A 14,262-nucleotide genomic window follows, 5' to 3' on the forward strand; every position below is an offset into this window, starting at 1 on the left:
TGCATGCAGTTTTTGCACTGAGAAGTCAAGAGAGCATTGGGATACATAATTCCAGTCTAGTCCCAGAATAAATTCTAAGGGGAAGATGGGGCTATGGAAACTATCAAGATTTGTATATATCGGTGTATTTCCAAAATTCAAAACCAAACCATTCTTACATGCGTAAAATTGTTTTATTTATATGCTGTATCTTTGCATGATGAAGCATTAAATGGACATCAAAGGTATCAGAACAGCAATTTCATTGTGGGATGGCATGGGGTTGTTTTTATTATTAGCTACAATGGACAAGAAAAGTAATGTAATGACAGGGAGGCGATAACATTCAGTGTTTAGGTGAACACTTTTTTCAGTATTGACATGAACTTTAAAGAATATATTTTAAAAGAATATATTAAAAATAATTTAAAAGAATATATTCCCCTGCCACCACCCCTTTAAGGCGATAATACAGTCAGAACTTTAAAAGATATCTTGAATTTTAAATGGAGAGATATTTCCAGCTTGCTTTCTTTAAGTAAAACAAATTTTGTGGCTTTTCTAAATTAGTTTAAGAACAGAGTTAGTGTGGGTTTACATACTGAGATACTTTGTGGATTTTTGACCAACTTAATATTTTCTCTTTTCAGGCTGGAATGCAACAAGAAAGACTGGGAGGCTGACTGCAGGAAGGAGATTCAGCATCATCAAAAGACATGTGAAATGTTACAGGAGGAAAAAAAAGAGCTTTTGACTCAGCTTGAGGGGTCTCAGGAGCTGTACAGCAAGTCTCAGAATGAACAGCAGGAGCTGAAGTCAGAAATCAGCAGCCTAAGAGACCAGCTTGCTGACTTACAGAATTCCTTCACCAAATGTGAGCTGGCCAGGGAAGAGCTGGGGACTGTGGTCAAGCAACAAGAGATGAGTATCCAGAATTTTAAACTCAACTGTGAGCAGCTTGAAGCTGACCTGCAGGCTTCCAAGGGCCTAACAAATAAGCTGCATGAAGAAACCAGTGCCAAAGATCAAAAGATCATGAGTTTGCTGTCTGCCAAAGAAGAAGCAGTGATGGCTGCTCTAGCTGAATTACAGCAGCAACATTCTGAAGAGATGAAAGTGTTGGAGTGTAGGCTAAGTAAGGAGGAAGACGATAAAAAAGCCTTGGAAAATGAGAAGAACAAATTTCTTGACAAACTTGATCATCTCACTGAAAAGATGAAGATAAGCAGAGAAGAAAGTAGGCAGCAGAAGGCACAGCTGGACTCCTTCACCAAGTCCATGTCATCTCTGCAGGACGACCGGGACCGTATTCTGAGGGACTACAAGCAGCTTGAGGAACGCCATCTTGTTATCATCTTGGAAAAAGACCAGCTAATTCAAGAGGCTGCTGCTGAAAACAACAAGCTCAAGGAAGAACTGAGAAGTTTCCATAGCCAGATGGATGACCTCAACTCTGAGAATGCCAAGCTGAACGCAGAGTTGGTGCGGTACAGAGAAGACCTTAACCAAGTGATTTCAATAAAGGACTCCCAACAGAAGCAACTTCTCAAAATACAGCTTCAGCGGATCCAAGCTCTGGAAAATGAGAAGGCAATCATAGAAACACAGCTGAAAGAGTCTGAGCATACTCAGGATGATCTCAGGAAGTGCATGGAAGCCTTAAGAGAGGATAAAGTCAGTATGTCTCAAGAGATTGAAACTCTTATGTCCTCTCTGTCGCGGGCGCAGAGTGAGATGGCAGCATTACATGAGGGGAGTCCCATTGTGGAGTGTCAAGCAGAACTGAAGGCTCGTGAGAAAGAGGTACAACAACTGAGTCATGAGCTTTCCCTCTCCCAGCAAAGAATAAAAGAACTTGAGGGGGAACTAGAAGGAGTTCAGAGGGATGCAGCCAAGAGAGTGGGAGAGGCTGAGGACAGGCTTCGGAAGGAATTGAAGCACCTGCATCATGATGCAGGGATAATGAGGAACGAAACCGAGACAGCTGAAGAGAGAGTAGCAGAGTTGGCACGGGACTTGATGGAAATGGAACAGAAATTGCTTGAAGTCACAGATGAAAACAAAGATCTCAGAGCTCAAATTCAGTCTTTTGGGAGGTCCATGAGCTCTCTTCAGGATAGCCGAGACCAGGCCAATGAAGAGCTTCATATTTTGAAACAGAAATATTCTGCAGACTTGGAGGAACAAAAGAGTCTAGTGCAGAATCTTCAGAAACAGATGGCTCAGCTACAAGAGGAGCAACGTTCCACTGTCAGGGACCGAGATACGGTGAGGTCTGAGCTGACAGAATTGCAGAAGGCTATTGATGAAAGAGGCCTCTTGGCCCAGGTTGAGAAACTTAATCAGCAGCTCAGAGCTAAAGATGATGAGCTTCTCCACTTGTCGTTGGAATTGGAAGGCTCTTCCAACCAAGTCAAATCTTTCTCCAAGGCTATGGCAAGCCTGCAGAATGACCGAGACCGTCTGCTGAGTGAATTGGACAAAACACGTAAGATTGAAGAGGTGAAACAACAAGCAGAAGGGAGCATTTCCACCACTGCTTTGGAAGTGCAGAGTCTGAAGAAGGCATTGGCATCCTTGCAGAGTGACAGAGACAGAGTAGTAAGTCCATGTTCTCTCTTCCTGCTCTTACTTTAAGCACCACAGGAGGTTTGGATCTTCAAGTCTTAAAATTCAGCACACTTAGGTCTGGTTATTGCAATGTGATGCATAGATCAGGCTGGAACTTCATGGAATCGCATGAAGATAGTGTTGATTCAAAGGGAATAGTTGAGATTCAAAGGGTCTTCTGGAGATCTTCTAGTCCAACCCCCCTGCACAAACAAGGCTTGCTGGAATAGGTTGCTCTGTACAATGTCCTGTTGGATTTTGAATTGGTAAATATTCCACAACTTGGTAAATATTCCAAAGCTTCTCTGGCCAACCTGTTTTTTCATGTATCTGGAAACGGTTTCCAGAATTCGTTTCTCCATCACTTTCCCAGGGATGGAGATGAGGCTGACCCGACTGCAGGTTCACAATTCTTCTTTCTTGCCCTTCTTGTAGGTAGGGATGACATTTGCTTTCTTCCAGTCTTCAGGAACCTCTTGGGTCACCATGACCTTTCAAAGGTAATGGAGTTGCCTCCCAATGACCTTAGCATTTCTGGGCATGCTCCATCAGACCCCATGGATCCAGTATCAGCCATCTATATTATTTTCTCTGGCATGGAGGCTATGATTCCATTTTTAACTTCCCAGGGTGGTTTCTCTATTAGCTTGGTTTAAAATATGAAATCATGGAAATAAGGTCCCTGTTACCCTGCACAGTTCACATCTGTGTCAGCTCATTTGATTTGCCTTAGATTTCTAAAAGAGACGAGAACAAAGGTTTGAGTTTCCTCTTCCTTTTGGCAGCTGACTTTCAAGGCAGGTACATGATATTGCAGATTCCTTTTGACATTTTGCCTGCACACTGGATGTGTCTGTGTTTGTATAGTCTCTGGCACAGTGCAGCCCACCAAGTCCCAGAGTTCTTGTTGCTGGTCAGAAGACAGGCTTTGACAGTCAGGTCCCACTGCCACTCACTGAGCACTGTCCTGTCTCCAGATCAGCCATGTCTTCTTGTCTTCAAAAGCAATTGCAGTGATGCATGTGTAACAACAACTTACTTCTAATTATAGCCTGTCTGGAATTGGAGACCCAAAAGGATTTTACTTATCAGTTTCCTGGTTTACAGTAAATACCAACTTCAGGAGTTATGCGTTACCAGCTCCTTCTGTGTCATTTAGTTTTTCTCTGAATAAGGTAATTAATATTGTAGCCTGGGGTCTTTTTGTTAATGTATTTCACATCTTCATGAGAGGGCTCAAAACTCACTGCCGTCATTACCAATAGAATTGTCTGAGGGCTTTTTTTCTGAGCAGTTTTTAGTGCACTGCTGTATTTGATGATTCTGTTTTTAGTTCCTCTGTCATCTGAATGTGATCATTTCTCCCTCCAGACACCACAGTAAGAAATGCTCTTAAATCAGTTCTAAGTAATAAACCTGATGTTTGCTCAGCTGTCCCACAATGATGTTTTTCTTTAATTCCAGGTAAGAGAGCTGGAGAATCTGCAGCAGCAATACATCCTGGTCGGGGTGGAAGCTGCTGAGAATTCTCACTTAAAGGCACAGCTGCATCAGTGGGAGCAAGAGGCAGACAAACAGCTTCGTCTGCAAGAACAGCTGAGGCAGGAAGGAGTTGTGTACCAGCAGGAGCTCCAGCAGCTCAGGTGAGCTGTCTGTCTGCTCCCTGCCTCGGCGAGGTTGCAACTGTGTTTGTTTCTCTCAAAGAGCAGTTGTGGGCAGAGATGGAGGAAATGCTGAGAACCTTAGCCTGCACAGTGCCAAGTGACACTGAGCACTCTGCCCTGGCCAGGAGAGGACACATTTCCCTTGTCCAGCTTCTGCCTCAGAATTACAGCCCAGCAGCTTGGAGCTGTGAAATAGATCAATGACATTTTTGGTTTTATTTCCTTCATCCAGTGGTGGTCAGTATCATCTGTTGGAGAGGAAACTGAGGCTGTTTCTTGTATTGGAGCTTTTGTATATGATCACACTACTCTCCATTCCAGGCTGCTGCTGAACACCCTTTATTATCCCACTGATACTATAGTTTAGAGCATACTACTTTTGTATGGCTGTCTAATCCTTTATTTCACTTGCTCTATTTCTTCTAGTTTGTTTTTTTTTTAACTCTGCAATTCAAGTCTAGTAAAATTGTCTTCTCCAACTGGACTAAAACTAGTCAGACAAATATGCTCTGTTCTGAAAACAGGGGGAAATGCTGTCAGATATTTCAGAGATCCATTTAAAAAATGCCTGAGGCTTGAATGAAAAGGGTGGGATTTTCTTTGTGGAAAGGTCTATGGCTTATCTTTGTCCAGAGTGATATAAAAACCTGTAGTTCTCTCCCTCCCCCCTACTCCCAATCTGACCCTCAAATTAACACTTCAGATCTTGTAAAGTTTGAAGCATCTTACAAATTTTATTTATCCTGACAAAAGAACAGGAGGTTTATTTTCTGTGCAGCTTTTGCACTGTACCTGAAGTGATGGCCTCGGGTTGGTGTGGTGTGATCAGTACTGTGCGTCTGGTGCACATATGACCGTGCAGAGAAATTATTATGGGGACAAGTGGCATTGCCAGAGCTTTCCTTGACAAAACTCTGTACAGTGAGATCAAAACAATGTCCAGGAACACAGAAAGTGTGAAAAAGTCACCCTAGGACAGCATGGAACAATCCAAAAGGTTCAACCAAATACAGAAAACTTCCTTAATCCTGCTTTTAAGGTTCCTCTACTTAAGTGTGTTCCTCTACTTAAGTGTGGCTTGGCTTGGTTATAAAACTTCGTGTCTAGCATGAGGTGATGATTGTATCACCCCTGGCTCATTCTTAGCTGGGTACCTGGTCATCATAAGTGACACTGGTAACTTCCCTTGTTTATGCTGGGCAGACAGGAGAAGACCACCTGGGAAAAGCAGAGCAGCAGCATGAAGGAGCAGTACCTGATGGCCATTGCAGAGAAGGACAAGCAGCTGAGCCATTTACAAAGGCTCACACAGGAAATGAGGCTACCCTTCAGCAAGTTTCAAACCACAGAGGAACAGCACCAAAGCAAGGTGGGTGGAAATATACAGATTCTTTACTGGAAATGTAAAGCTTGAAACTCAGCCAGAAGAGCATGTGTTGCCTGTATCCAGCTCCTGCAGACTGCAGTACTGGATGTGGTTGTGAGGCCTCCAAAGATAATACCAACAGTCTAACTTGCATCACTGAAAGTTGTAGAAATTGTTGGCATACCCTTAAGTGCTCTTCATTAAGTTCCTGGTTTCCAATGTTTCAAGAAAGAAGGTAAAAGAGACAGGGCTTCCGAGGCACCTTGGGTCCTTTGGAGTAGCATGGAACTTCTCTGGTGTGTATTCTGGCTGGTTTAGAATTGCCCTCTTGCACTGTCTTTGAATCTAAGATTTTCTGTCTTAGTTCTCATTTTAATGTCAGATCTTAATTTTTAAGTGTTCTATTGAATTTTTCTTGCTGTTTTTACTGTAACAGGGATCTGCAATCCTGGTTCAAGCCCAGAGAGGCTGAGGCTTGAACACTGCACTTTCTCTCTTATTCCCCCTGTATACAGTCCTAAAAGTGAAGTGGAATGTGTTTGGTATTTTGCTTGTCTAGGGAAGGCTGCATGCACAGTGCAGTGCATCAGAGCCAAGACAAACTCTCCCAGCCTTGTCTGCAATGTCCCAGTGGTTTATGTCAGTGGTGGGGGTAGCAAATCTCCATTATCCCTTTGATACACCCATGCATATATGCAAAGAAAAAGCTTGAACAATGTTCATGTGATGCTTTCCAGGAGGATTTTTCAGTGCTGGCCCTCTGGTCTTTGTTGATTGGAGCAGTGTGGACATTGCTTTAGGTTTTTGTTTGTTTTTTCTTTTCTCATTCATGTGCCTTTTTTTTTTCTTCCTGTGTTGCAAACAGCTTTAAGACAACTTTTGAGCAAGACCCATCATATGTACAAGTTTGGTGATCTTTCCTGACTGTCTGTATTTTCAGATGGCTTTTAGGATATTTCTGTTTATTCTCCATTTGTTCTTTTGACTGAGCAGATCAAGTTCCAGGTCTAGGAATAATGTTAGGTTTGACCTTGGAATACTGAAAAGAGAGGAGAAACACAAGAGCGAGTTGTCACACGTGCAGTATATTTTTCATTGTTCTTTCCTTGGCAGATTTCTCCAGAAGTCCTGAAAGGGGACTTTTCAAGCCTAGAAGCAGAGATGAAACACCTCCAGGCCCAGCTAAATGATAGTCTGAAAGAACTGCACCAGAAAGAGCTCAGAATTCAGCAGTTAAACAGCAAGGTACTGATATGTGTCTTATACTTGCTTGCAGTCAGGGACAAAGAATGTGGGGAAGGTTTGGCTGTTTGGCTGGAATATGGCTCAGGAAGCAGGAATTAATCTGTCCTTGCAGGCATTCAATGAAGTTACACAAAATCAGAAATACATCTCTCAGAAAAGCAGTGTTAGAATCACAGTGATGGATTCGCTGCTGCTGGACAGGGCTGGCACAGCAGCAGAGCCATCCTCCATGTCCCACACTGCTCTCCCTCAGTGCGCAGCTGTGAGAGCCAAAGCACTGCAGGGAGAAGCCATGAGTGGCACAGCTGTTCTGTGTGCACCAGAAGGATATCCAGGCCCCCGGTAGATCCCATCCAGCAGGCTCAGTGACAGGGTCTCAACCAGCAGCTTTTCTGCCACTGCCATTTAGTGCCCTTTCTCCCAGGTGACCAGAGGGAGAAAGGAGGAGGGGAGAAGGCAGGGGAGGAAAAAAAGAGATGACAGAAAGGGGGAGGGGAGGAGAGAGGACAGATGGAGGGGACAGTGGGGGAAAGAAGTTGGATGTGGGAGATGAAGGCCAGACAAAGGGACCAGAGAGGGAGACTATATGAAGAAAGTTGTTTACAGGTTCCATGTCTATTGTCAGGAGCACTTTCTAGCCTCCTGCTTTCTGGGCTGCTGAAGGAAGACCCTCCTTGGGAAGGCAAGCTTGTCATCTTCACTTCTGCCTGCCAGCTTGAAACACTTCCTGCATTTCAGTGCAGAATCACAATCGGTCAATTCCCACACTGAAATGGAAGACCCGGAATTTATCAATCTTCAGAAAGAGAGCTGTGTTCAAGGACAAAGTGAGAATATAAAATAACTTACTGAGGATATTTCTGAAAGGTTTAGGTCAATATCAGCACTTCAGGAATCTTGTTCTGGACATGTAGTATTCTGTACGTCTCTTTGATTTTTTGAGACTCCTTTTGCAGAAACCTTTGCCACAAGCTACTCTTGGAGATTGTCACTGGTCTTTTGACATTAGCGATGGGCAGCGTGGCAGTTATGTGTTCTCAGGAGAGCTCTTACCCTCAACAAGACCAAGAGCAATTTTGCTTTCACAAAATCAATTTCTTTGCTTACTGGTTGCGTTCTCTTCTCAGCTATCTCAGGCCTTTGAGGAGAAAAATGCCCTCTCTCTCCAGCTCCGAGGGAGCAGTCGGAGCCCCTGTGTGAGCCATCAGCACTACAGCGAGGTCCTGAACCGCTGCCTGGTGCTCGAGAGGCAGCTCCAGGAGCTGCAGGCTGCAGACAAGAGCATGGTAAGGGGGCTAGGCTTGCTGCACAGTGGGGAAAAGCTCATTTCAAGTGGCTCTGCAAACTGTCCAGCATTGTAGTGGCTGTGTGTCCTCTTCATTCAGTGCAGTTTGCAGTACGTTCCTGTGTTCTTTCAGGAGCTGTTTGCAACAGACGCTGCCCCAGGAGCACCCCAAGAAAAGAATGAGGCGCAGAGAGGCACTTACACACCTGAACTGCAGGAGCTGCAGCTGAGGTAAAGAAAGTCTGAGAAAACAGGGGTTGGGATGTTGGTTCTGATGGAGGCCTTGAGGCGAGTGATGAGCCTGATGCTTTTACTCTGCCACCAGTGTGTTGGGAAAACTCAGTCCCACACTAGGATCTTGGGGACTTGGAGGAACTGTTGCATGCACTTATTAGCTGTCATTAGTTATCTCTTTGGATTAGAGCTTCAAAAAACCACAAGGATAACATAGAGCAGCAATGCCAGCCAAAGCAACATCTTGGATCTGGTGGGCTGCGTCCACAGTAGCTGCTGAAGTATATCAATGGTCCTGGTCTCAAGGCTGCAGCCTGAGAGTGTGTCTGGAATTGAGACATAGCACAGGATTCCTTGTAACCTTCTGAAACTAAGATCTAGCACATGATTCCTCAAACCCTTTCAAAATAATTTCCAGAAGGTGAAGCCATGGTGATAGAGGCAAGGAACTCCTTCCTGATGTGAAACAGAAGCTTCAAGAGATTTATCTTCTCTTATGTCTCCCTAGTAGCTTATATATAGTAAAGATGACTAAGTCTCCTGTGTGAGCTGGGAGGTGACTTGAGCCTGTTCACACACTGCATTAGTGAATAGAATAGAAACTCAGTGGTCCATGATTTGGGCCTTTTTTGGCATGTGCTTTGTTATTTTCTGACAGGTTGTCTGAAACAGAGCATTTGCATAGCAGCACAAAGCAGGATATGAGGTATTTGGAGGAGCAGCTGGAGGAAGAACGGGACCGTCGTCTTGCTGCAGAGGAGGCGCTTTTTGCAGCACAGGATCAGATCAGGAGGTGAGGCAGCTTGAGCAAACAAACACTATCACCACAGAAGTGTGCTGGTTCTAGCTCTGGTTTTCATGTGCACTTCATCACATCCTTCTGTCAAATGGCACTGGTGGCACAGCAACAACTACCATGTCTGTCACAGAATCACAGAAAGGCTGAGGTTGGGGGTCCAAAGGGGTTGAGGTTGAGGGGCCTCCAAAGACCACCTGGCCCAGCCCCCTGCTCAGCCTAGACCCAGTTGCCCAGGACCATATCCAGATGGCTGTTGAGTGTCTCCAAAGAGGAAGACTTCACAACCTCCCTGGGCAACTGTTCCTTCAGTTGTAGGCAGATAGGATGAGACAAATGATTAGACATTAAGACAAGTTCTGTCTAGAAATTAGATGCCAACTTTCTCAATTAGTTAAATTAAGTACTGGAAAATATAATTTGGAGACTGAGAATTGGGTGCATGCTGAAGAGGAGTTCTCATGCTTCAGGGGATTTGTCTGCTCAGTAAGCACCTGTCTGCCATGCCTGAAGCAGTTTTGACTTGAAGAATGTCACTCATTTTTAATGTATTGCCAATTAACATCAGCTTTTCATTAATTTGGTTATTGAGAAACAATTAAACACTTAGGAGAAAGGACTTTCGTCCACCTTTCCCAGGTTTAGCTTCAGTCTAGCCTCCTGTCCTGCCCCGTGCCCAGTATCCAGCACTGGGGTCTGCACTGGACATGGCTCTGCCTGTCTCAGGGCACTACCCAGATGCCCTGAGAGTCAGCAGAGCAAAGGCAGCTGATCTGGACTAGATGTTGGGATTAGGGTGCAGTGAGCAGCAGATTCAAAATGCTTGATTCTCCTCATTGACTATGAAGGGGGTTTTAGCACATGACCTGACTGTAGGCACACGTGCTGTGCGTTTCCTGGTAGTTCAAATAACTGGAGTTATGGACGAGGGGAGTCTTTTACATGAAAACAACACCTTTCTTCTGTCACACTTGCTGATTTAGCCAAAAAATAATGGTCTGTATGGAAGAATTCTGGGTGTTGTTCCTTGGTAATAGCTACAAGGTTTGGACAACTGTAGCTCCTTCTGGCATTAACGTCTATAAAAGCCTCCTGCAGCTGATCTCACTAATGAACCATAGCCCCAGGATGTGACTGCTGCCTCTGTCACTAGAAAATAGGAAGAACCAGCACTATTGCAGCCAGAGCTGGCTTCCAAAACAATTTCATAGAATTTGAAGCATTCAGGTGTATCATCTGCCCTGGCTTCTTTCAAGTCACACTATAAAATTTCACTTGAAAGGAAGAAGGACTCCTGCTAGCTAGGCCACCCTGTTCTTTTGCTCAGTGTGAGCTCAGGAGGCATGACACCTGTTCAAATGGAACCAGCTCTTGGCAAGTGAAGCCAGGACTTGCTTGCAGGGATTGATTCCTTTTTTAAGAAATACCTTCTTTCCTAAGCTTGATTACAGTGTTGATATGGGACATCATAATAAAAAACTGAATTTAATTCCATATTTGTTGTGGCAGGTTGCAGTCAAGTGAGTGGTCATCTTCCTTAAGTGCCAGCATTGATATGACTCCAGGTCATGAGCAGTCCTTGCTGATCGACTCCATGGATAATAATTCCAGCAGAGTAAGAATTTAACATTCACAGCTGTCAGTTATGTGAGCCCTAGCTGATTCAAGAAACTGTGAACCTACAGCACTTCAGTTCCTCTGTAGACACACATAAATCGGTCGGGGACTGTGTAGTTTTTCTGCTCTCACCATGCTGGAAACAAAATTGGGTGGGGCTGGTTCATGGACAGCCTGCAGAGAGAGCAGGGGAAGGGGAACATTTCATGAGGATTGCCCTAGTGCTAGTAGGATCTGACAGCAGAGCAATTTGGGGAAGGTTTATGCTCATTAGCTTAAACAAATCTATCTCCATGGTCTGAAGAGCTCTGGATGAAGGCAGCTGGGGCCACATTCCTTGTAGTGACTGCTCTCTCTTTACTCTTCCAGACCCGGAGTACCCCTGGACTACGACGCCTGTTACGATCTCTCTTCCGCTCCCGAGCCCACTTGCCCCTGCTAGTGGCCACGTATCTGCTTGCTGTCCATGTCCTGCTCTTCCTGTGCTTCACAGGCCACCTGTGAGCAGGAGTGGTAGCTTTTCCTCGAGCCTCAGCCCTGTGCCTGCTGAGGGCCTGCACGCCCTCACGGAAGGGCAGCACTTGCCCCAGCTGCAGCCTTTCCCAATCCAGCCCTGAAGCAGCAGCTGCACCCAGCACCTGCTGTCAGTGCTGGTGCTGGGGAGCTGCTCCCAGGAGATCAGCCCTTCCCTCAGTGTTTCTACGTGACTGGTTCGTTTTCTGAGCCAGAGTTGTGCGGCAAGCCTCAAGGACAGCATCTGTTCCTGGAAGCAGTACCACTCATTTTAGATAGTATTGTGCTGCAGTAGGAATAAGAAAAATACTCTTGAGTTGCTGCAGTACTTCAGCACTTCTAAAACTGCACAATCTTCCCCTTCTTGGGCTGAATCCATGAGTGGGGTTGGGGGAACACTGTAGCTGGATGCAAAAGAATTGTCTTCCCTTTCTTCTGCCGCTTAGATTTGCTCCATGGCTCAGAGCTGTCTGAAGTGCATATCCTAAGGAAGTTATGGGCACTTTAAGGAATGTGAATTTTAAAATCATGTTTCCCGCTCAGTTGCATCTCCTGTTGAAGAAGGGCCAAAATTAATATATCTGGCCCTGATGAGCATTCCATTTTAAATGAGTCATATGTCAGCCCTGACAAGCCTGTAAAATGATGCCAGTAATTTAGTTATTTAAAAGGAATAGAAAACATGAAACCTTTTAGCTTGTAAGTTAAAAATCCTCCTATTTATAGCATTTTTGCACCTCTTATGATGGAAGGTGCTGCCTTACCTCTAGTAGAGCAGCCCTGCTCTTGCCTTCTTATCCACTAAATACTCATCATGAGATGCACAGGCTGTGTTGAAGGGGTCCATAATGTGCTGTGTGGGCCCAAAGCAAAGGCAGAAACTCCAGAAATAAACTCTCTCCCTTGTGCTGAGGAAGGAGCCAGAGTTCTAAAACCTTCTGATTTTAGAACCCTCTGGTGTAGAAAGCTGGTGCTGGTGTTTGGGCACGTTTAGACCCAAATCAAATGATGCAAATGAACTGAATCTTTTACGATATATGGAAATATGGATATATTTCCATATGTTTTCTGAAAACCTCCTGAATTTGAGACTGTCCTCTTCCAAAAGGAGAATGTTGAATGCAAAGGAAGTTCAGTCGCGTTCGCTGTCAGATCCTGAGTGGTCGTTTCATTCAGAGTACTGGCCAGGAGAATCCTATCTTGCCTCTTAGTAGAGCATTAAGAGTCACATTTTTCCCATGGGAAAGAGGTAGTTCTTTTGATATTGCTGGTAAACTAAGCTGCTGTAGCCAGTGCAGAAAGCCTGTTTGAGGGTGAATTGATTTCACTGGTAGCTAAACCAGCTGGATCTCTGGCAGGTCCAGAGCACTGGCACTAGATATCCTCTTGTGGACTGTCTGTGATTATCAGTGTGAACTTCCTCTAACTATGTCAAATTCCGTGACCAAATAGTTTGTCTATAGCTTCCTGGGGTATGAGCTCCTGTATGTATAATAAAGTTTATTTTTCAGATGGAGTTTGTGTAACATTGCCATGTAACTCTGCAAGTGGAGAGTGTAGTGCTGCTGTATCAGCACACCTTGTGTGGGACACGGTGGGACTGCAGGTCTCCTTTGTGTGCACTGCCTTGTGGGATGGTTGCAGAAGCTGTTTCTTTATACAATGTGAAGGCCTAGGTGATGACCTTGTTTCCCTATCCCACTTCTTGCTCAGCCTTTTTCAGCTGACAGAATAAGAAAATAGCACTTGAATAGGCAATGTCTCATGTCAGGGGTGTGTGGAACTAATGATTTTAAGATCTCTTCCAACCCAGACCATTGCATGCATCATGAAAGCAATTCCAGTAAAACAATACCCGCCTCAGTTTGTTTTTCCACATTTGCCTAAACACTGCACCTTGTTAGTGTTGTGTAACCCCAGGACAGACACTGAGGTTGGCAACAGTGAGCTAGAACGTGCTGGTCATTCAGATGGGACAGTTCAACTGTCCCAACTTTCTGCAGCCAAAAACAGGTACCCTTGTTCATAGTCACTACTACAGTCCCCCACCACCGTTGGAACAAAAGCCAGCGTTGGGATGTTGTAAGGCTGTAGATAATGTTTCCACTGTGTTTAACAGGAGCAAGGATTATAAGCAAAGTATGTTTCCTTAAAGTCCATGTATTTTTTTTCCTGAACTAAAGAAAGGCATGATTCTGGTGCCTCAGATACATTTAAATGTTTTATACCTACAGATGGAACAGGTATAGCTTAGATTAAATATAGGATCCTCAAAAGGATTTCCTGGTCTGCTAAGTATAACTGAACAGCTTTGTGGTTTGACCTGATGAAAGATGGGGGCTTTTAGCTGATGGTTCCTGTCTCAAACATTTCAACATTTTGTTTCTTCTTCAGTGGAGCTGTCCTGCCTTGATTTTTGATCCATCTTCTATAAAGGCTGAGAAGGAAGGTCAGCCAACAAAGCTGTGCTCTGTCATCCTCGGACACTCACATCAATTCAGCACCACCACTGAGGCTGGGACAGGTCTGGTTATGTGCCGGGAGGAAGGCAACATCAGGGATAGGGAGGAGTGGATGCAAGTTACTGCATGGAGCTCTAAGGGGAGCCCTCCTGATCCTCTCAGCTCCCTTTACAGGACAGGTGTGAGGATCTGGGAGTGGCAGACAAAGCTCATGATGAGGTGCAAGGAGCCTGCACAGGTACCCTCACCGAGGGCAGATCAACCCACCCCTGATAATGAGAGCTGCATTAAGGCCAGTGCTGAGGAGAAACAACATGGGTGCAATCACAGGTAAGTTGCTCCTGAGCACACTGAAAGGCACCCATGTGCTAGACTCTTTCCCGGAGTGTTTGCTGCCTCCCAGGAGCCCGAGACACAATGTCACCGGACAACTGACTTCAGTTCAGTGCAGCCTGTGGACTGCGCCCACTCTGGTTCTCTCATGGGGGTAC

At 45.0% G+C, this 14,262-nt stretch overlaps 1 protein-coding gene across 2 annotated transcripts in view; it reads left to right on the forward strand.

Annotated features, from left to right (window-relative positions):
- GOLGB1 (golgin B1) overlaps nt 1-12,825 on the forward strand; it is a 36,322-nt gene extending 23,497 nt beyond the window's left edge. For both annotated transcript variants that reach the window (XM_068189275.1, XM_068189276.1), the window contains 9 exons: nt 630-2,580; nt 4,054-4,232; nt 5,457-5,622; nt 6,733-6,864; nt 7,992-8,150; nt 8,283-8,380; nt 9,042-9,176; nt 10,689-10,794; nt 11,166-12,825. In XM_068189275.1, coding sequence (XP_068045376.1) covers nt 630-2,580; nt 4,054-4,232; nt 5,457-5,622; nt 6,733-6,864; nt 7,992-8,150; nt 8,283-8,380; nt 9,042-9,176; nt 10,689-10,794; nt 11,166-11,300 — 3,061 coding nt within the window. In that variant the 3' untranslated portion in view covers nt 11,301-12,825. The remainder of the gene's footprint in view (nt 1-629; nt 2,581-4,053; nt 4,233-5,456; nt 5,623-6,732; nt 6,865-7,991; nt 8,151-8,282; nt 8,381-9,041; nt 9,177-10,688; nt 10,795-11,165) is intronic.
- Nucleotides 12,826-14,262: the final 1,437 nt, after the last annotated feature.

This window comes from Anomalospiza imberbis, chromosome 5 (assembly GCF_031753505.1).
Source record: "Anomalospiza imberbis isolate Cuckoo-Finch-1a 21T00152 chromosome 5, ASM3175350v1, whole genome shotgun sequence".
NCBI classification, from domain to species: Eukaryota; Metazoa; Chordata; class Aves; order Passeriformes; family Viduidae; genus Anomalospiza; species Anomalospiza imberbis.